At 40.0% G+C, this 20790-nt stretch overlaps 1 protein-coding gene across 4 annotated transcripts in view; it reads right to left on the bottom strand.

Moving 5' to 3' along the window:
* Nucleotides 1-20790, bottom strand: part of LOC120979751 (protein transport protein Sec16B-like) — a 269654-nt gene that overhangs the window by 88460 nt on the left and 160404 nt on the right. For all 4 annotated transcript variants that reach the window (XM_040408708.1, XM_040408707.1, XM_040408709.1 and 1 more), the window contains 5 exons: nt 18680-18791; nt 13870-13975; nt 10789-10926; nt 6438-6551; nt 276-345 (listed from right to left, as the gene is read on the bottom strand). In XM_040408708.1, the coding sequence (XP_040264642.1) occupies nt 276-345; nt 6438-6551; nt 10789-10926; nt 13870-13975; nt 18680-18791 (540 nt within the window). The remainder of the gene's footprint in view (nt 1-275; nt 346-6437; nt 6552-10788; nt 10927-13869; nt 13976-18679; nt 18792-20790) is intronic.

The following is a 20790-nucleotide window of genomic DNA, read 5'->3' as shown; positions in this document are numbered from 1 at the left end:
AAATTTAGAATTTTAGGAGCAAAACAGTAACAATGCAGCTACATGACAATAATCTGCAGAACTAATCATATGCTAAGTAGTTGCAAGCCTAATTTATGTATGAGATAGCCGAGATGATTGTCTATAAAATGATGGTAGTCTCACATTCAAAGCTGTAGTGGATAGTGAGATATGGAGCCTGAAAGTCAAAAGTTAAAAACATTGTTACCCTTTTGCTCATCAGTGTACATAATATCACTTTATTATGACACAGCCAGCAGACAACTATAACTTACTGTTAGGCTCGGTGTTGTTTCCTTGGTCCTCAGAGGCTTCCAAGGTAGTTCTACCAGATGTGCTATTTACCTAATAAAAAAATAAAAACTGTAACTGCTATGTTTGCATCTTTTAATTTCATTATCCAGTTTATAGTGATAAATGATACATTAAAAAACAAAGACAACGTATATTAGGTTACCACTCACCACAACTATGTTGCCAATTTAATTAGCCCATTGCATACCAGCCACGAAAAATCCAAAATCTCCTTCTCTTTGTGAGAAAATCATTTAAAAAGAGTTCAGGTGTAGTTTAATTAGACGGGGAGCACTGACTTACAGAAACAAAAGTGCGGGCATGGTATAATGCTCGTTCCGCATTTTGAAACACAAACATCTCATTCTATTGTTCCAGATGAGAATCAGAACAAATCCTCTCTAAGACGTTCAGTATAGTTGTGTAGCTGTGGCGGCCTCCACAGAAACAGCTTCACCTACTGTCCCTGAGCTTCCTGTCAGAGGCCCTTTTATGCTTCTGTAATTGCTTGATTCCGAAACCACAGAAAGTCTGTGATACAGCGTGCCAATTACAAACACTACCTCTCGGTGCGTGTGGACCCCTGGCCCTTGCACAATCTCAGATTTTTATATTTGAGAATATAAGCACAGAGAATAGGACATGGGGGAAAAATATCATGATGGAAGAAAAGAAAAACATGTTTCCATTTTACAAAACAGGAATGTACTTTTTTTATTTTCTGTATTTTTTTTTTATTTTTCTCTACTGTGGGTTAAATTCACAAAAGGTGGTGAGAACATTTTTAAAGTGCCGAAAACAGGATTTAAAAAAAAAATATTATAGACTTTTAAGTGGTCTGTCATTCTCAATACCATTTAGAGCGTCTGAGGAAAACTGCATAAACTGAGAGAACGCTAATGGCTGCATTGCACAAAAACCTACAGCAATCAGAATGAGTATATTAAAGGTGATCTTCCTGTATTTAATAAGCTGTCATGGCGTATGATCATTGTTTTAGCTTTCAAGAGTATTGTAAGGTGCAGCATAAACTGTAGCATAAATTTGGTGCCTACTGGTCAGCTTTCTTGGCATCAAAATTTTGGTGCAATTTTTTGCTAAGCCAAGCTCCCTTGTCGAACAAGGTGCCAAAAACATCTAAATCACTTAAATGGGTTGTAGATATTGATTAGAAAACAAGTTATCCCGGCACTCGCTCTTCTTCAATATGCTATTATTATCACAACATCATGGATAAAAGAACGCATTTCAGCCCATCCTGAGCCTTTGTCAACTATGATTAGAGATTGATGACCAATCCTCAAGAAAGGTGATCAATAGCAGATCATTGAGGGTCCGGCACCCCCATGATCAGCTGTACAAGGCAGCCGCTTGTGTCGGAAACTATACAGTTGACAGGAGGGCTCCATCCACTGTGTAGTTTCTGGAACTGGAATATTGTAACTGAGTTCCAACTCAGTTGAATGGGAGTTGAGCTGCAGTACCCCAGCAAGGCCACTAGAGAGTGAATGGAATCTCGTGCTGATCGGTGGGGGTGCAGGGTGTTGGACCCCCACCGATCTTATACTGATTGACCTATCCTGAGGATAGCGCAACACTAGCTAGGTACGAGATAAACCTTTTAATAAATGTGGAGCAGCAGAACTACGTATGTCTCAATTTGATTAGTAAATCTACCCCACTGTTATATTAGCTCAGACTGTCAGACACACATTTCTAATAGTTCTTTGCAGCGTTAGGGTCCTGGGTTCTCATCTGAATGGAGTTTGTATGTTCTGCCGCCCTCCACGCTCAAAATAATTAATTAATGTATTATTCAATTGTTCCACTATAGCATGCAGCTAGCCACCGAGTGGTTCATTTTGGTACGATGGCCAACAGCATGGTCCTTGAGCAGGCCGCGTTTCCTTCAGCACTGTGGCAAGTTCTTCTTTCTACCACAGCAAAGAAAGGATTTAAATTAACATTCTGTTCCCTGCAACCATGAATATCAGACGCAATTCTTCTTGTCACCAGGATTCTACATTACCAATTTAGTCCAATTATATTTTCAAGAGCCTGCCTCCACCTTTACACTGTTGACATGTTGAATGGTGTACTTAGTCATTCATTATTCAAGTTGGTCTTAAACACTGTGATACTTTGCACTTTCATAATATATTCTTAATGTAACATGTTCTTAAGGAACTACCGAAGTATACTGCATAATAGAATATGGATATTAGTGTATTTTTTGATACACAAAATTTGCAAAACCCAATTAAACCCAAACTATTCAAACAGAGCATATTGCCTTGAGCCAAATAGTGTCATGGTGGTCCCTGAGTTGTCTTCTCCAGTCCTCTCTGATTTGTAGTTTCAAGAGTTGCTGATCTAATCAATGTTGGATTTCAAAGGGTCAGCAGGAAGCACATTGATGATGGGGTTTGTTATTCAGTTCTGAATAAATCCTAAAAGGGTTGTGTCATCTCAGACATTGGTGGCATATCGCTAGGATATGCCACCAATGTCAGATAGATGTGGGTCCCACCTCTGGGACCTGCTCCTATCTATAGAACAGGCTCCCCAATGTTAATGACAGCACACCAAGCCAGCCTCCTTTCACTTTTATGGGAGTTCCGAAAATATCTGAGAGCTGGCTTGACTATTTCTGGTAGTCCCATAGAGATGAATGGAGAGGTGTCCGTGAATGCGTAGTACACTCTCCATTCACTTCTATGGAAGTTCTGAAAATAGCTGCACGTGCTTGCTCGGCTATTTTCAGAATTCCCATAGAAGATAATGGAGGGCATGTGTGCATGAGCAGTGCACGCTCATTCACTTGGGGGGGGGGGGGGGCTTTCTGGAGGTAAGAGCAGGTCCCAGAGGTGGAACTTGCACCTATCTGACCTTGGTGGCCTATTCTATGGATACGCCACGAATATTTGAGATGACACAACGCCGTTAATTGGCCTATAACTATACAGAATTAAGTTCCTTCCCCTCCCTTTTCTCCTGCCTCTTTGCCATACCAGTTATGCCCTTTTGAATTGTAATCATGAACCAGGAAGATCAGGTTGAGCAGAGCTCAAGATCCCCAAGTGTAACATCACAAGACAACATCAATTCTGGAAATTATTGATAGGATGAATGCTAAGTACTTCTACCTCATTGGCTATAATGGAAAGTTTCTTGGCACGGCTCTTTAACATCTCCTAAATATCTACGTAATAAGTTATGCCACAAAGAAGCATCAAATGAAAAAGGTTGCTACATAAGGTATTGGAGTTGGGTGAAAAACCCATCAAAGAACAATTAGCTGTTAAATCACTTTTGTGCTGATCTGCATAAACTGAAACCGTAACAATAAATCAGTGTTATATAAAAGTGTTCAGATTTTAGTACCAGTGATGTGCTTTAAAGTGAATAATAGCCTTTATTTATGACCAGTTCCTCTTCTTATCTCATTGCAAAAATCAGGCTCTTGGCCTCATGTTTGTGCCAAGTATGTGTTCAACATGATCTATTCATCATCTGTATGGGACCCACCTTCAGTTGCAATAGTCCCACTAAACCTATGATAGGGAACTCTTCTGTATTATCTATAAAGATACCTGATTTGGTTTGTGATTTAGACTCTTTTCTTTCTACCAAGATGGCTTTTATTTAGTCAAGGGTTTTATGTTGGAGATGGCAAAAAGACAGCTGGCGGCTACACTATAACCAGCGTCAGACTGGAGTCCCTTGGGAACACCAGAGGAAATCATGCCTGTGTATATAGGACCTTAAGGGTCCTGTTTTATTAAGGGCCCATTAGTGTCAGAGCTAGGCCCACCAGAGAATCCCCTAGTACTCAGGTGGACCAGTCTGACCCTGATTATAATTGTCAAAGGAATCCTGATGGAACAGAGGACAACACCAAAAGTATGGTTTGTTATTTACTATGATGTAATATTGCAATGAATGATGTTTGTTATGTTGTCTTGATGGAAGAAAAACTGTTGCATACATTGCTTTCCTTCCAGTCAAATTAGGCAGAAAATGTAACCCAGTAACATACAGTACAGGACGGTACATTCATCCAGTTCATCCTACAAAACTGATCAAGAAAAAGGCAAAAGACCCATAAGGTAGAAGCCAATTTGGCAACCAGAACAACTCACTGTATCAATGGCCCTTCTCCAGAAATCCAGTAATTATAAATATACGACACCCCAGAAATGCATCCAGACCCCTCTTGAACTCTTTTAATGAGTTCACCATCACAACCTTCTCTGGAAGAGAGTTCCATCTCATAGTCTCAAAGAGCACCATGCCAGCTGTTAACCCCTTTAAGAGGTTATGCCACAAAAACTATTCAAAAATTTTCAAACCGGCACCTAGATCAGAATTCTTTTTTAAAAATGTTGTATAGCCCATGAGCTATTCAACAAAATCTGTATGTATAGTGGCACCTGCTGTTCGCTCTTTTTCTTATTTCTCTGTCCACCTAAGGTGAACACACATGCTAAGTTTAAATCTTCCACTTCCACCACGTGTATCTAATGCTAGAAGCTGTGAAAGTTACAGGAAGAGTGATGCAGCCGAAAGGACATATCCTTGAGAAAGGACATGTCCCCTAAGCTGTGATAGGGAGAGAGATACGGCAGAAAGGGCATGACCCCTTGAGCTGTGATATGGAGAGAGCTGCAATTGGAGCAATGAATGTGGAGATCTCTGGATCCATGTGAGGTACAGGGCTGGTTCTAAGCTTTGTTGGAAAGAGATTGTCATGTGTACTATATGATGTCTGTCTTTCATTGTTTACATTAATCATGGGATAACCCCTTTAAATATAAACTTTCTTTTCTCTAGATCTAGAGGATGTCCCTTTGTTATAGATAAGGTTCTGGGTATATATTGATCATGTGAGAGAGCTTCGTATTGGCAGTTGACATATTTATACATAATTATTAGACCTTTTACTAATTTTGATAATATTTCAGGGTACTGTAGTCCACCCATTCCATGTATTACTTTAGTTGGCCACCTGTGTCTCCAATTGTGGCCTCATTAGTCATTTGCAGGTTTTTGTCATGTACATCTATGCCCCTTTTAATGTAACTGAAGCTCCAATGTAAATGTGAACAGAGGCCCAGATTTAGTAATCCTAAGAATGGTGTAATCTTAGAGTCTGATTAGACCTGCATCAGATTTATCACATGGGCTCATAAATCTGATGCAGGGATAGACATTTTTCTATGACAGATTTTTACAGCAAAATTGTGGCACAATTCTAAATGGCACATCTTAGGCCCGACCCCTTACCAACAAAACCCCACTCTATTTCTAATAAGCCCCACACCCTTGTTGAGCCTGTCGTAAAAAAGTGTAGAAACTCTAAATAAGCAAATTTGCACCACTTTTTGGACAGTTTTTTGCTGCACACACAGTAGTAAATCTGGGCCAGAGTCCTAAGGCCTCCATACACATTACTGTATGGCAAGTTCGGCAGACAGTCAAGGGCAGTCATGGCGAACCTTTGGCACGGGTGCCAGAGGTGGCACTCAAAACCCTCTCTGTGGGCTCCCTGGAAAAAGTCTATGCTTTAGACTTTTCTGTCATTCATCAGCAAGAGGATGGACTATGAACAGCACAGGCAGCATATTGAATATAGGCAGGCTATTATGGCTAAATGATAAAGTACATGGAAGATATACTATATTGGACTGTAGTATTCAGGTTAAATTGCCACACTGGCACTTTGCAATAAATCAGTGGGTTTTGGGTTGCAGTTTGGGCACTCAGTCTCTAAAAGGTTCACCATCACTGGTCTAGTGTGTGGGGGAAGCTCCCAACTTTTGCTCCATTCTTTTGTTCTCCAAGGAGATAAGCCACATCTATAAGTGTCCGGCAGTGGCTTTCTCCATTCTTCAGCCAAAACAAACCTGTATGTGTATGATGGAGTTGGGAGTCGCAAGCGATAGCTGTTGGCCAAATAAATATTTGGCCAACAACTACTGAATGTATATGGCCAGCTTTAGACATACCTATAATCCAGGTTATTCTTCAAACCAGAAAGAAAACAGAAGATATGACCGGAGTCTGTACAGCTAGGCATAATTTCCTTTTAAACATTTATTAACATTTATATCATAACTTGAACCTTTTTTCCCATCGTTTACCTGTAGCTGCAAGAAAAGAGAACGGAGCTGGACAAGCCAAGTTGGTTCTTGGTTCTGCTCTGGTTCAGGCTGTTCGAGGATCTGAGGATCTGAGTATTTCAAGCGTTCTGACAACTGAAATCATAAAATACACTGAAGTGAGAATACATATTAAGAGCTATGAATCTGTGGACTTTCTGATCCAAAAACTAAACCAGAATGGAGATTGTCATGATATGCAATAGTAGTAGTGATATTCAACAGCTGAAGATAAGATGCGATGTTCATAATGGTCAAATTTGGATAAAATGCTCAAAATTGTATGACTCTTAGCTAAGTATCTGCTTATGACAATCCTTTCTCTAAAAATTAGCTGATCACTGGGACCCTCAGCATTCAGCTGTAGTCTGCAGGGGAATCTGGCAAGAAGTGTTCAGTTTCCCCACAGTGCTACTACAGGGGAAAGTAAGCATTACATAGCGCCCACTGAAATCAATGGGCTGACCTTCAAAGAGCAGAAGTGCTGGGTCCTCCACTCTTTGTCATTGCTATCCACTCTATCCTATATATGACGAGTTTTCAAAACTAGATAACCCCTTGAAGAAGCCCACAAACATGTATTAGCGATATACTGGATTTACTAGCAATATACCCATTTGATTTTGCATAAATACCGCAGATATTCTGCCATGTGCTGTTCTTGTGCAGCTATCTATTAGAGGCCTAGACACATATATAGGTATACATCTGCAGTTTTAAAAATGTCACCTGAAAGTCAAGCATACTATCAGTCATAGAAAAACCCTTAAATAATTACAGCTTACATTTTTCTGCTAAAGTACCGCTCTTTCGAGTCTCATTCAGGTCATAAATAAGTTACGAGAATAAGGAGACTTTTGGAACTGTCCTCATTTGATGTGTCACATTTGTAAATTTTAATGTCCTTCTTACATTCATATCACCGCTCCTTTTTTCACAAAGTGAGCTAGGTCATTGCAAAAACATCCCGTTGTATGTATGGCCTGATAAAGAAATACTTGAACCTATGTCCATCCTTCATACCGAGAATATCACCTAGAATTTGCAATATTCATTGCTTGCACTTCCACATAAAATATTTTTTGCAATGTGAATTCATTTCTCAGATTCCCCCTTTAGTCTTAATTTGGCGGATCCATGATTTAGATACCCGGTTTTGACCAGCTGCTAAATAGAATGGTAAAGGGTACTGCCACCGTAGAAGCTGTCTAGACTTATCAAAATCTATAATTTATATCTAAACCTGTACCATGCTGATGTATGGCAGTTGGCCACCAAAGACATCTGACTAGTTTTGTCTATTGTGTTACCAGTTTTATGCAACTCTATTTGAGGGAAGTTGTTACGGAATGTGGATGCGGAACCGCTGTGTCAACTGAATAGATTTGACTTGGAGCTACTCTCAAGGGTGTTATCCTGGAAGTCTCCCGTACAGGCAGTTTGACTTTGCTGCAGGGGAACCACCACTCTTCTACCTCTTGGAATAGTCTCTGTTTGGTTGACAGCTGGCCCACTGGGGTTCAAACAATGGTGCAGAGCACCGAGGGGTCAGGCAGAATGTAGTCAGGGATAGGCCAAGGTCAGGGTAGGCACAGTTTGTGAAATCAAGAAAACAGTCAAAGTTCAGAGCAGGCAGCAAAGGGTCAATACAGTGATCAGGCACAGGTCAGGTCTGGCAACAAAGATTCAGAATCCAGGAAACAAGCAGAGGTAAATACAGAGGCGGAAAACAAACTATAGCACAATTTAGCAGAGACTGGCATATTAAGAACCTTATTTCTCAGACACCCTCCTACAGGGGAAGGTGCCTTAAGTATCCCAAGGTGACAGCCATAGGCTGGTGAAGGTTAGGAGGCACTCGCACTGGCCCTCTAAGAGCTGTAGGGAATACGTGTGCATGCCCTGAAGGGGTGAGTGAGAAAGGTCTGGCTGGCAAGCAGCTGGCATGAAGGGACAGAGCTAACCCGGCAGCCGGACCTGCCAGGATAGCACAGAGATGGAGAGATAGGTCCGTGTTGCAGGGACCTAGGACTTAGGATCGGGTGAGCAAGACAACGACAGCCCCACAACAGCAGCATATACTAGTGTCAGAGACCCTTCAAACTCAAGGTCACTTTAAGCCAGTTGCTTTCTTAAAATACTTGGTGAGCAGATCCAGCAGGTCCCTAGCGCTGAAGTCTGTTCAATGCAAAAGCTCAGGAGTCTTCATATTCATGCGCTTCCAGGTACCCCACACTCCTGCCACTAATTTACAGTTTTCTCCCTATGCATAGGGATATTCCTCCACGGGAGTCTTCCACTTCTTAACAATGATCTTAAGTACCTCCAGTAATGGAAGTAGGTGCCAGAACTACACAGCTCCGTCCATTGGGTAGTGGACAGAGTTGGTTACTGCAGTGCAATTCACTTTGATGGGAGCACTGCTACAGTAACCATCTACATCCACTACACAATGAACAGAGTTGTGTAGCTACAGTGGTGACTTCCAACTTTGGAGCTACTATAGAACAGTTCATCTGTAGGAGTGCAGGATGTCAGACCCCTGGCGATCTGATATTGATAACCTACGTGATTTCCATAGACTATGGACTTCATGCATCATAATCTATTGTATAAGGTCTTTTTGTATCTGGGGCAGATTAAGAGTGATCTGGGAACCTGGGCATTAAATGTCATAGGTAAGTAACAGCTACAAGGTCAGACTGAGTCGGGACATGCCACATTGGCAAAGGCAATGGTAATGTTCAACTGTTCTCTTATTCATTTATTTCCGAGAGGTAATACAGAGGAACGGGCCAATGCAGAATTCGGAGAAAAGATGTTAAAGAATTTTTATTTTATGGGAATACAAAGAGATGTCAGCTGACAGGTCTTCTTTAACCCTTTATGGATCTCTGCCAACATGTAGGGGAGAAGTCCAGCCTTTAAAGAGTCACATAGGATAACAAACAAAAAGTAAATAAAAAAATAAAAATAAAGTTAAAAAAAGTTTTAAAAAATATTTAAAAAATATATAAAAAATCTAATCACCTCCCTTTTTTTAGAAGAAAAAAAATAAACAGTAAATAAAAATAAACATCATGGGCATCCCCACGGCCAAACATTCCCGTACTATCGAAATATAAAAATATTTCTCATACAGTGAATAGTGTAACGGTAAAAAATAAAAATGGCCGATTTGCCATTTTTTCATCACTTCCCCTCCCCAATTTATTTTAATAAAAAATGGTATCAATAAAAACTACAGATTGTCCTATGTCACACAAAAAATTAGCCCTCACACAGTTCCATAGACATAACCATAAAAAAGTTATGGGGGTCAGAATATGGCGATAAAAAGAAAATGTTTATTTTTTCCAAAGTTTTTATTTTTTTCAGTATTACAACACAAGAAAAACTATATGAATGTGTTATCGTTGTAATCATACTGACCCTTCGAATGAAGGGCACAGGTCAGTTTTACTGAATAGGGAACACCGTGACAAAAATTTTTTTTTCCAGCCTCCCACTACATTGCATGCAATATTAAATGGTGCCCTTAAAAAGTTCAACTTGTCCCGCAAAAAAAATAAGCCCTTATACGGCAATGTGAACGGAAAAATCAAAACGTTATGGTTCTGGGAGGGCAGGGTGTAAAAAGACAAAAAAGGAATATCACAAGGTCCTGAAGGGGTTAAGGGAGCTTTTATTATGTAATGTTTTATGTAAATCCAAGCATCAGTAATGCACAATTTTTACCCACTGTTGCAGAGGCATCTGTAATGTAACATTATCGGCAATAAAAGTGTATGTGATTTCATTGTAATTTGCATGTGAAAAGGTGCACAATTCTGCTCTGAAACAATGCAAGATTTTCCCCGTCTCCAGTAGATGTGATAATAATGCAATGTGCACGGTTTAAGGGCATGAAGAGAAATACACCCTGGAGACCCGAAGCTATCATTTACCATTTTTAAGCAAAAATGCCGGCTCTTCTGCTTGAAGCATTAAACACATTTCACTGCAGGCCATTCGAGCAGAGAAGTCATTAATGATTAATGTTTATTCCCAGAAGTTTTATGTCAACAGGGAAATGGCAGGATTCCTGCGAAACTGTGCATACAGCTTCTCTCTGAAATAATGTTTAGCTTTAAATGCATTGCATTTTATTATATACCGGGAGAAAAACAGATGGGACGTTTTGTACAGTTAACTCCCATTGACAGCGGTGGAAATAAAGAAAAAAAAAACTGCCATATCAGCTGTTCTGCTCATATAGAAAAAGGGCTATAATCTCCTGAGCCATACTGCCTGTGCTTGGATATCTTAGGACGTGTGTGAAGGCTTAAGTCACCTTGATTAACTCTGATATCAACACCAATGATCCAGAGTTGGAGAGGAGGATGGCGGAGGCGATGCACTCACAATAATGCAGGGCAACAGACGTCAAACCGTAATCCACTAGCCGAGCGGCAAACACAAACTTGTAGACCTGAAACATGCAAAATAAAAAGCATTAACCACAAATCAGATGCTAACTATGGAAATGTTCTCCAAACGACTAGTCATCATGATGTTCTCCATAGAGTAACGTAAGAAGAAACATTGAGAGCAATTTCAAGAACTTAAGAAGTTTTGGAGTAAACTTGATCAGTGTAAAAAAAACTTCAGTAGATTTTAAACTGTACCCATTTCTTAGTCTTTTCCTACCTAGCTCGAAAACGCTTTGCAAAATAATAAAATCATACTTGTTAGGCAGCAGAACTTAGCCACAGAGTTAAATGTAAAGATTTTGGATGTCTCCAGACGCCACTAGATATGAAGCTACTAGCTCACTGGATATGAATTTATTCATACAGATTTCATTATAAGTCAAAATGACATGCATCTATTAAAAGGTCCAAATTACCCCCTATCAGTAGCTGCAGGCAGAATGAATGTTGGCCTTTACAGACAGCGCTTTTGTATTTGTTACTTTTTGTATTCTTTATTTATCAATTTACATACAAAAATACAAAATAACCATATACATCATCTCATTGCAAATATTTTCCCCCCACCCTAAAACCTACCACCCACCCTACCTCTTCCCCTCTATGCCTATATGAGCGCAGGTAGGAGAAGAGGAAAAAGATGGAAAAAAAAATTATCTTCTTGTCTTTTCCTTTGCCATTTTCTTTCCTCCCCCCACTTTCTCCTCCCCCTCCCTTATTTGTTATTTTTACATTCAAATATTGTAACTCAATGCCTTTAATACATAGAATATTAGTAATGGTTACAATTACACAAAAATGTCAACCCCAAATAGAAAAGCATACATGAGGAGATTTGGGATGTCTGCAGCCACCACTAGGGGGAGCTCACTGGACATTCATTTATACATACATATCTCATTATAAGTTGAAAATACATGCATTGAAAGCTCCTAAGCACCCTCTATCAATAGATGCAGGCAAATAGAATTTTATCATTTACAGATGAAGCTTTTGTATTCGTTATATTTTTGCATTTAAATATTGTGACTTTGATGTCTTGAATACATAGAACATTCTAAATGGTTACAACTATAACAATGTCAATCTAAAAATAGGAAAGCATTTATATTACAGAAAAACAAGCATATAACTAATACAGATAAAGCAATTACTTGCGTATAGAAGTCAGAAAAACAAGCAGGTAATACAGATAAAGCAGGTCAGAAAGAGCTGCTGGAAGCTATAAATCACTTTCCATATACTGTAGAGACAGGAGGGCTTCAGTCCTGTACAGTACACCCAGGTAGATATCAGTATAGTACATATAGTGAGTAGCATTTTACAGGCAGGCAAATAGCAACATGGTACATGTGGTATAGGTCAGGGGTAGGCAACCTCCGGCTCCCAGCTGTTGTGAAACTACAACTCCCAGTATGCATACTTGCTCTGCTCTTCTAAGGACTCTCATAGAAACGAATGGAGCATGCTGGGAATTGTAGTTTCACAACAGTTGGGAGCCGGAGGTTGCCTACCCCTGGTATAGGTAGACAGCAGTACAGTACAAGCAGTGGATAGTATTGTACAAATAGTACAGGTAGAGAGCAGTACAGTACATGTAGTAGGTAGTTCAGTACAAGTAGTACAGGTAGAGAGCAATATAAGCGCATGTAGTACAGGTAGAGAGCAGTACACTACAAATAGTAAAGGTAGAGAGCAGTACAGTACATGTAGTGGGTAGTTCAGTACAAGCAGTACAGGTAGAGAGCAATATAAGTGCATGTAGTAAAGGTAGAGAGCAGTACACTACAAATAGTACAGGTAGAGAGCAGTACAGTACATGTAGTAGGTAGTTCAGTACAAGCAGTACAGGTAGAGAGCAATATAAGTGCATGTAGTACAGGTAGAGAGCAGTACACTACAAATAGTACAGGTAGATAAAACAGTAGTATAATACAGATAGATAGCAGCACAATACATGTGGTACAGGTACAGAGCAGGACAATATATGTAGTAGGTAGTACAGAACAGGTAATACAGGAAAAGAGCAGTACGTTGCAAGTACCGTACTACAGGTAGAAAGCAGTATATTATATGTAGTACAGTTAGAGAGCAGTACAGTACAGGTGATACAGGAAAAGAGCAGTGCAGGTGTCACAGGTACACAACAATACAGTGCCGGTAGTACAGGTAGATTGCAGTACAGTACACGGAAAACAGGTAGATAGCAGTACAGTATATGTGGTGGGTAGTACAGTACAGGTAGTACAGGTACATAGCAGTACATTGGAGGTAGTACAGGTAGAGAGCCGTACAGTAGTACAGGTAGAGAGCAGTACAGTACATGTAGTAGAGGTAGATAGCAGTACAGCGGAGGTAGTAGAGGTAGATAGCAGTACAGAGGAGGTAGTACAGGTAGATAGCAGTACAGTGCATGTAGAACAAGTAGGGAGCAGTACTATAGTACAGGTAGAGAGCAGTACACTACAAATAATACAGGTAGATAACAGTATAGAACAGTAATAAAATACAGACTTATAGCAGTACAGTACATGTAGTACAGGTAGAGAGCAGTACAGTGTATGGAGTTGGTAGTGGTACTACAGGTAGATAGCAGTACAGTGCATGTGGTGAGTAGTTTACTGACATATATGCCCGGCAGATTCCAGCTCTCTCCTCATTAATACACTGGCTTCATAATCTAAGTGGTCAGTGTATACTTTCAGGGCCCCCAGTATTCAAATGACAAATTTTTGTTTCATTTTGGCTACTAGTAGTACAAACTTGTAGCTGTAATATCTTGCCCTTACTGTACATAATCCAGCATTATGCTGACAGGTTTTCTTTAAATTAGATTAAATCAGATATTTTTAACAAACACAGTGACTAGTATCGAAATCCCTACCAATCCCTACAAGCAAAGGGGGTCTTGATTGTTATGAGGGTTTAATAGTAATGGTTACCTGGAATGAAGGGATAAAATGACTGATCTTCCCCAAACTTTGGCAATATTCCAGGATTTCAGTGCGCTGGATGTTCGCCGTGCTGGCAAACTTCCTAAACTTCTGGCTGAAAGAAAGCAGCCAAAGATGGTTATCACACAGATGTACAGAGGGGATGGCAGAGGCGGAGGACATTGAATGGGACACAAAGAATCCAAGAAGACAATAAATAAGAACCTTCAGAAAATACAAATATGACATAAAGATTGTATAATATTACTTGAGACAGAAGAAATCTATAGAAAGACATTGCCCTCCAGTGGCAAAACTGATGCGTACTAGGTGAAAAGGTTTTTGCTATTTTTCCAAAAACGAAAAAAAAAGTATTTATATGGTGGCAATATTTAGAATAAGCTGCAAATGCATAGTTTGGTTCTACCCCTCTATCCTATAAGCCAAGTTTAAGGTCCAAACATGTTGTAGTTTTACAGCAGCTGGAGGTTACTGTTATAGAATATGGCCTGAAACAGAGTAGGTCCTCTCTACGAAGAATGGTCCAACAGAGAACAATCAAACATGGGTCTTGTATCCCATCCACATTGTATCCTCTTGTATTTGTTTGGCCATTTTCAATCTTCCAGATCCTTGTCAAAGACGCACAACATTATCTTAATTAATTTGTATGATTAATAATTGTGCTGACTGAGCTACCGTAGGTGCCAATGAACGATTTCACGTCATAAGGTCAATTTGAACACAATCTAACACGTGGAAGCGAGAGGATTGATTACAGGATGGAGCAGCTCAACAATGGAAAAGCCATTTGGAATCAGTGCCTTTCATAATATATGCAGTAGGCAAAGAAAATGTGTCTGCAGGTATAAAAGCTTTCAAGAACGCGTAAAGCCGTTGTCCCATCAGAAAAGTCCCTGTTCGTATGCCTGTAAAAGACCCTTGGATGTCATAGAGGAGGGTCCCCCTATTCAGGAGGGTCTCTGTAAACGTGGTCATACAGTAAATGGATGGTTTAACAAACATCTGGTGAATGACTGTTAGCTAATGCAGCCATACGCAATTTCAAGGGGTTTTCCAGGAGTACAATATTGATGACCTACATATCCTCAAGATAGGTCACCAATAGAGATGAATGAATCAACTTTGGATGGTACATCACATCCGAAGTCGATTCACTAAAAACTTTGTTGTAATACTGTACGGAGATCCGGCTCCATACAGTATTAGAATGTATTGGCTTCAATGAGCCGAAGTTATTACTTGGTGAAGTTGCGAGAGACTTCGTGTAATAACTTCAGAAATGAAATTTAATTTTCAATGGCACAGCACTGCCAAAATGAAAAACAGCCAAAAAAGTGCCCTTTTAAAAAGGCCTCAGCCAACCTGTAAAAATGTTTTCCCAAATGTAAAGGGGTTTTGCCCCATTTCACAGGTGGGGGCAGCTGCCGTTCAGGGGATCCAGGTGAAGAGTCAATGGAGAGGTGGCTATGCATCGTGGGATTTCTTTGCATTTAAAGGGGTTGTCCCACGAAGAACATTCAGCAGTTTTCAAACCAACACCTGGATCTGAATACTTCTGTAATTGCATGTAATAAAAAATGTAGTATAGCCACTGAGCTATTCAATAAAATCTATCTGTATAGCGCCACCTGCTGTTTGTTCTTTTTCCTATTTCTCTGGCCACCTCACTGAGGTGGACACACATGCTCAAGTCCATCCTTCAACCGCCTTCTGAGCTATGATAGGGAGAGAGCTGTAGCAGAAAGGACACACCTCCTGAGCTGTCAGCTTGATATAAATCTAGCAGAGCAATGAATGGGGAGATCTCTGGATCCATGTCAGGTACAGGGCTGGTTCTAGCTTTGTTAGAAAGGCACTGTCATGTACTACATTATGTCTGATTTTCATTTTTACATTAATTATGGCATAACTCCTTTAAAGGGGTTGGCCACTACAAAAGTACTTTACACAACATTGTAAGAGGCAGGGTAAAAATGAGTTTCAAAATATATTTTATTTAAATAAATCTGTCTGCTAATCTTTTTATAGTAAGCCACGCCCCTGAGGCCCACTCTGCCGTGCAGCCAGTTCGTCCATGGCTGCACGCGACATGGAGGAGCTTTAGAGAAAGCTCGTCCATGCCTGTAGTGCAATTGCACATGCAGGGAGCAGGGAGCGCGCCAGTGGCAGGGGCAGACTGGACATCTGCTGCTCTTAGGCAGATGAGAAAAGCAGTGCATGTCCAGTCTGCCCCTGCCACTGGCGCACTCCCTGCTCCGACTCTGCTTGTTCTGTCTGTACAAACAGCATATTCCTGTCAGAGTTTGGAGCGGGGAGCCTAGCAGGAGCGCGTCTGATCCCGTGGCTGTAATTTACAAACTCCAGAGCCCCTGTAAAGTACATTTTTATAAATATATATACCTGTATATATGTGTGTATAAATGTATATATATGTGTGTGTGTGTATATATACATGTATATGTGTGTTTATATACAGTACAGACCAAAGGTTTGGACACACCTTCTCATTGAAAGAGTTTTCTTTATTTTCATGACTATGAAAATTGTAGATTCACACTGAAGGCATCAAAACTATGAATTAACACATGTGGAATTATATACATAACAAACAAGTGTGAAACAACTGAAAATATGTCATATTCTAGGTTCTTCAAAGTAGCCACCTTTTGCTTTGATTACTGCTTTGCACACTCTTGGCATTATCTTGATGAGCTTCAAGAGGTAGTCCCCTGAAATGGTTTTCACTTCACAGGTGTGCCCTGTCAGGTTTAATAAGTGGGATTTCTTGCCTCATAAATGGGGTTGGGACCATCAGTTGCGTTGAGGAGAAGTCAGGTGGATACACAGCTGATAGTCCTACTGAATAGACTGTTAGAATTTGTATTATGGCAAGAAAAAAGCAGCTAAGTAAAGAAAAACGAGTGGCCATCATTACTTTAAGAAATGAAGGTCAGTCAGTCAGCCGAAAAAATGGGAAAACTTTGAAAGTAATGGCTGTTTGACCATGAAGGAGAGTGATGGGGTGCTGCGCCAGATGACCTGGCCTCCACAGTCACCGGACCTGAACCCAATCGAGATGGTTTGGGGTGAGCTGGACTGCAGAGTGAAGGCAAAAGGGCCAACAAGTGCTAAGCATCTCTGGGAATTCCTTCAAGACTGTTGGAAGACCATTTCAGGGGACTACCTCTTGAAGCTCATCAAGAGAATGCCAAGAGTGTGCAAAGCAGTAATCAAAGCAAAAGGTGGCTACTTTGAAGAACCTAGAATATGACATATTATCAGTTGTTTCACACTTGTTTGTTATGTATATAATTCCACATGTGTTAATTTATAGTTTTGATGCCTTCATAGTCATGAAAATAAAGAAAACTTTTTGAATGAAAAGGTGTGTCCAAACTTTTGGTCTGTACTGTACATGTGTATATAAGTGTGTGTATATAGAAATATGGTGTGTGTGTGTGTGTATATATATATATACAGACATATTAGGAATTGCTGCATCTATACTAACGGCAGCATAAAGTAGTGACAGGTGAGTTGATTTCAGAGGTCTGTCATTTAAAAGTTAAAAGTAAGTGGTTGCCGAGAACCAACATCACAATCATTGCAGACTGGGCCTGGAAAAGAGTCACGGCCACCTGAGAAGAGTCATGGTTATTCATGAATTCCTGCTCTCCTGCCCACCTGCTGATGACTGACCGTCTTCTACCTAGTTTTCTCCCTTTCTCTCTAGGAGAGAACTGCCAAGCATCAGCAGATGGGTGAGAGAGCAGGAGATTAGGAATAACCAGGACTCTTCTCAGGTAGATTTGACTCTTTTCAAGGCCTGGGCTGCAATGATTATGATGCTGGTTCTCAGCAACCACTTACTTTTAGCTCATGAGTGACACACCGCTGACATCAGCATTTCTGTCACTATTTTATGCTGCCCTCAGTGAGAAAAGCATAAAGTTGATGACAGGTTGCCTTTAAACATGATCACATTTAGTCATATACTCTATATTACCATAAGTCCCCTAGGAAAAGATATATGTTTAGAGCAATTGGTGAATGTTCTGTATCCAAGTGGTACTCAAAATGTACCGTACCTATGTATGTTACTAAACAATGCCCCAGATGGATGTAGCTCTTGGGGACCAAATTCTAACACAAAACAGTCAGGATGTGTTCGGGTTCTTCCAGTTCACCATTACTTAAAAACCCTATAGCCCCCCCCCCCCTTCCTTTACGTAGGTGAAGACAGACACAAGAACAGATAATGTCAGTTTTAGGCCTCTTTCACACGGCCGTTTTTTTTTTCCGTTTTGCGGGCCGTTTTTTGCGGTCCGTATACGGTCCGTATACGGAACCATTCATTTCAATGGTTCCGCAAAAAAAACCGGAATGTGTTCCGTATGCATTCCGTTTCCGTATTTCCATTTTTCCGTTCCGTTTAAAGATAGAACATGTCCTATATTTGGCCACAAATTACGTTCCGTTGCTCCATTAAAGTCTATGGGTCCGCAAAAAAACTGAATGCATACGGAAATGCATCCGTATGTCTTCCGTATCCGTTCCGTTTTTTGCGGAACCATCTATTGAAAATGTTATGCCCAGCCCAATTTTTTCTATGAAATTACTGTACACTGTATATGCCATACGGAAAAACGGAACGGAAAAACGGAACGGAAACGGAAACACAACGGAAACAAAAAACGGAACAACGGATCCGTTTAAAACAGACCGCAAAACACTGAAAAAGACATACTGTCGTGTGAAAGAGGCCTTATTGTGTATTTTACAGTCGCACACTTACTTTTGATTGCTACCCAGCAAAACTAGGCGATCTGACTTCTCTGAGATCTTGCCAAGTGAGATGCCAGCTGTTAGATAGCAGCAGTGTCCCGCTTCTGTGAAACCTTTAAGAACTGAGTATGTAAAAAGGTAAGACGTAGTATGCTTGATTAGAATATATTCATTTCACAGTTTCTTTTTTTCAATTGTACTATTACAGAGAAAACTCATGTGTACAGCAGCGCATGTTCATTTTTAACAACGTTTATTTAGTAGTTTACAAAAAGAATTACGATAATCTACAAAAAGAGTTAAAGATCGTATTATAAATTCAGGGTTGCATTGACAATTCTGAAAGCTTCAGAGCTGACATCTCCCATCATTATTTAGTGTTTTGCATTCTGGGAACTGTAATAATAAGAGTGGGTTCACATCAGCATTCATAATTCCGTTATACTGTTTCGTTATAAAGGAATATAATAGAACTTAAAGGGGTTCTCCAGGAATTTTAAAAATTAAAATACTTAAATATTATTTTATAATAAATATCTTTCATTACTTAGAATGGCTTGTTTTGTCTAGGGAGCAATCATTAGGAGAAATAAAATGGCCGCCGTCCTATCAGTACACACAAAACCTGTCCTAATCACACAGCAGGACAAGTTACTTCACCACAATGAGCCATAGCGCTGCCTCATCCTCCTCTCTGCTCTTCTTGTCAGTAATCATGATTCTGAATACAGGTGAAACTCTGTGGGAATGGAGATGATTAGGAGACATGAGAGGAGGATGAGGTGTGGCTAATGAGCGGCAGCACTTGTTAACAGTCTCCATTATCACAGCAACACATTACCACAGTCTGTCCTGTCCATCTTCTCTGTACTTCATGTCTCCTCATGAACTAAATTCCCCAGATATTCAGCTAAAGTTCTTATCTGTATTCAGGATCATAATCCCTGACAAGTAGAGCAGAAAAGGAGGATGAGGCAGCTCTTTATCTCAGTGTTATAAAGTAACTTGTCCTCATGTGTGATCAGGACAGGTTTTGTGTGAACTGATGGGACAGCAGCCATTTTGTTTCCCCTGATGATTGCTCCCCAGACAAAACAAGCCATTATAAATAATGAAAGGTATTTAAGAATATATTTATAATAAAGTAATATTTAAGTATTTTCATTTTCTTAATTCGCGGAGAACCCCTTTAAAGACAGAATGCAGCATGGAACCCTTTAGAGGTATTCCGTTTTGCTCCGTCATAATACATTTCTAAGGGCACAAATAACAGTTTTGTTTTGTTCTGTTATGTATGACGGAAAAAAAGTCCTGGTGACAGGACTTTCTTTTCCGTCCTGTATAACAGAAACTAGACGGATCTGCTACGTTTGCACATAGACCTCTATTATGACGGATCAAAACGGAATGCCTCTAAAGGTTTACATTTTGAATTCCGTCTAATGAATTCCATTATTTTCCGTTACAACCATGAACGCTGATGCGAACCCACCCTAAGCAGAGGTATACAAAAGACAACGACCCTGATTTTACCATGCCTTCACGCCAGTATTTTGGTTTAAAAAAGTCACAAAAGGGGGCTTTTGTAACTTTTTGGGCTCATTTGCTCAAAAAATTTGCAGCTTTTTTATTTTTACACTACTCACTCCAGTTTTGAATTATATGGGCAGAAAACTGTATGTTAATGAGTTTCACTTCAGATTCAGAGATTTTTTTAAAAAGTTGCAAAAAAGTCACAATCTCAACTCCAGTAGGAGGGTGGAGTAGGAAAACTGGAGTAGCTTTTCTAGACAAAAGCATCTAAAGATAAAGCAAATTTATCAAGCAATATGCGATATTTGATAAATGTGGCATAAAGTATGCAAATGCAGACAAAACTGACTTCAAATATTCCCCTCATGATAAATTCCCCCCAATGTATGGAACAACACAATACCCTACTGCATTCAAGGGGCTCAGCTAGGAAAGTTGGAGTAACCATTGTTTTGAGTAGTAAATACCAAGGTGATAAGAAACTGCCTCTTTTTCTACTTATCAGATTCCACTTCTTCGCTCCCCTCCTCTGAATTGATCACTCACGCTCAATTTACTGGTAAAATCAGTCTTCAGAGAGGCAGAGAC

This window comes from Bufo bufo, chromosome 9 (genome assembly GCF_905171765.1).
Source record: "Bufo bufo chromosome 9, aBufBuf1.1, whole genome shotgun sequence".
In the NCBI taxonomy this organism is placed as follows: domain Eukaryota; kingdom Metazoa; phylum Chordata; class Amphibia; order Anura; family Bufonidae; genus Bufo; species Bufo bufo.
This window is presented reverse-complemented; position numbering and strand designations above follow the sequence as displayed.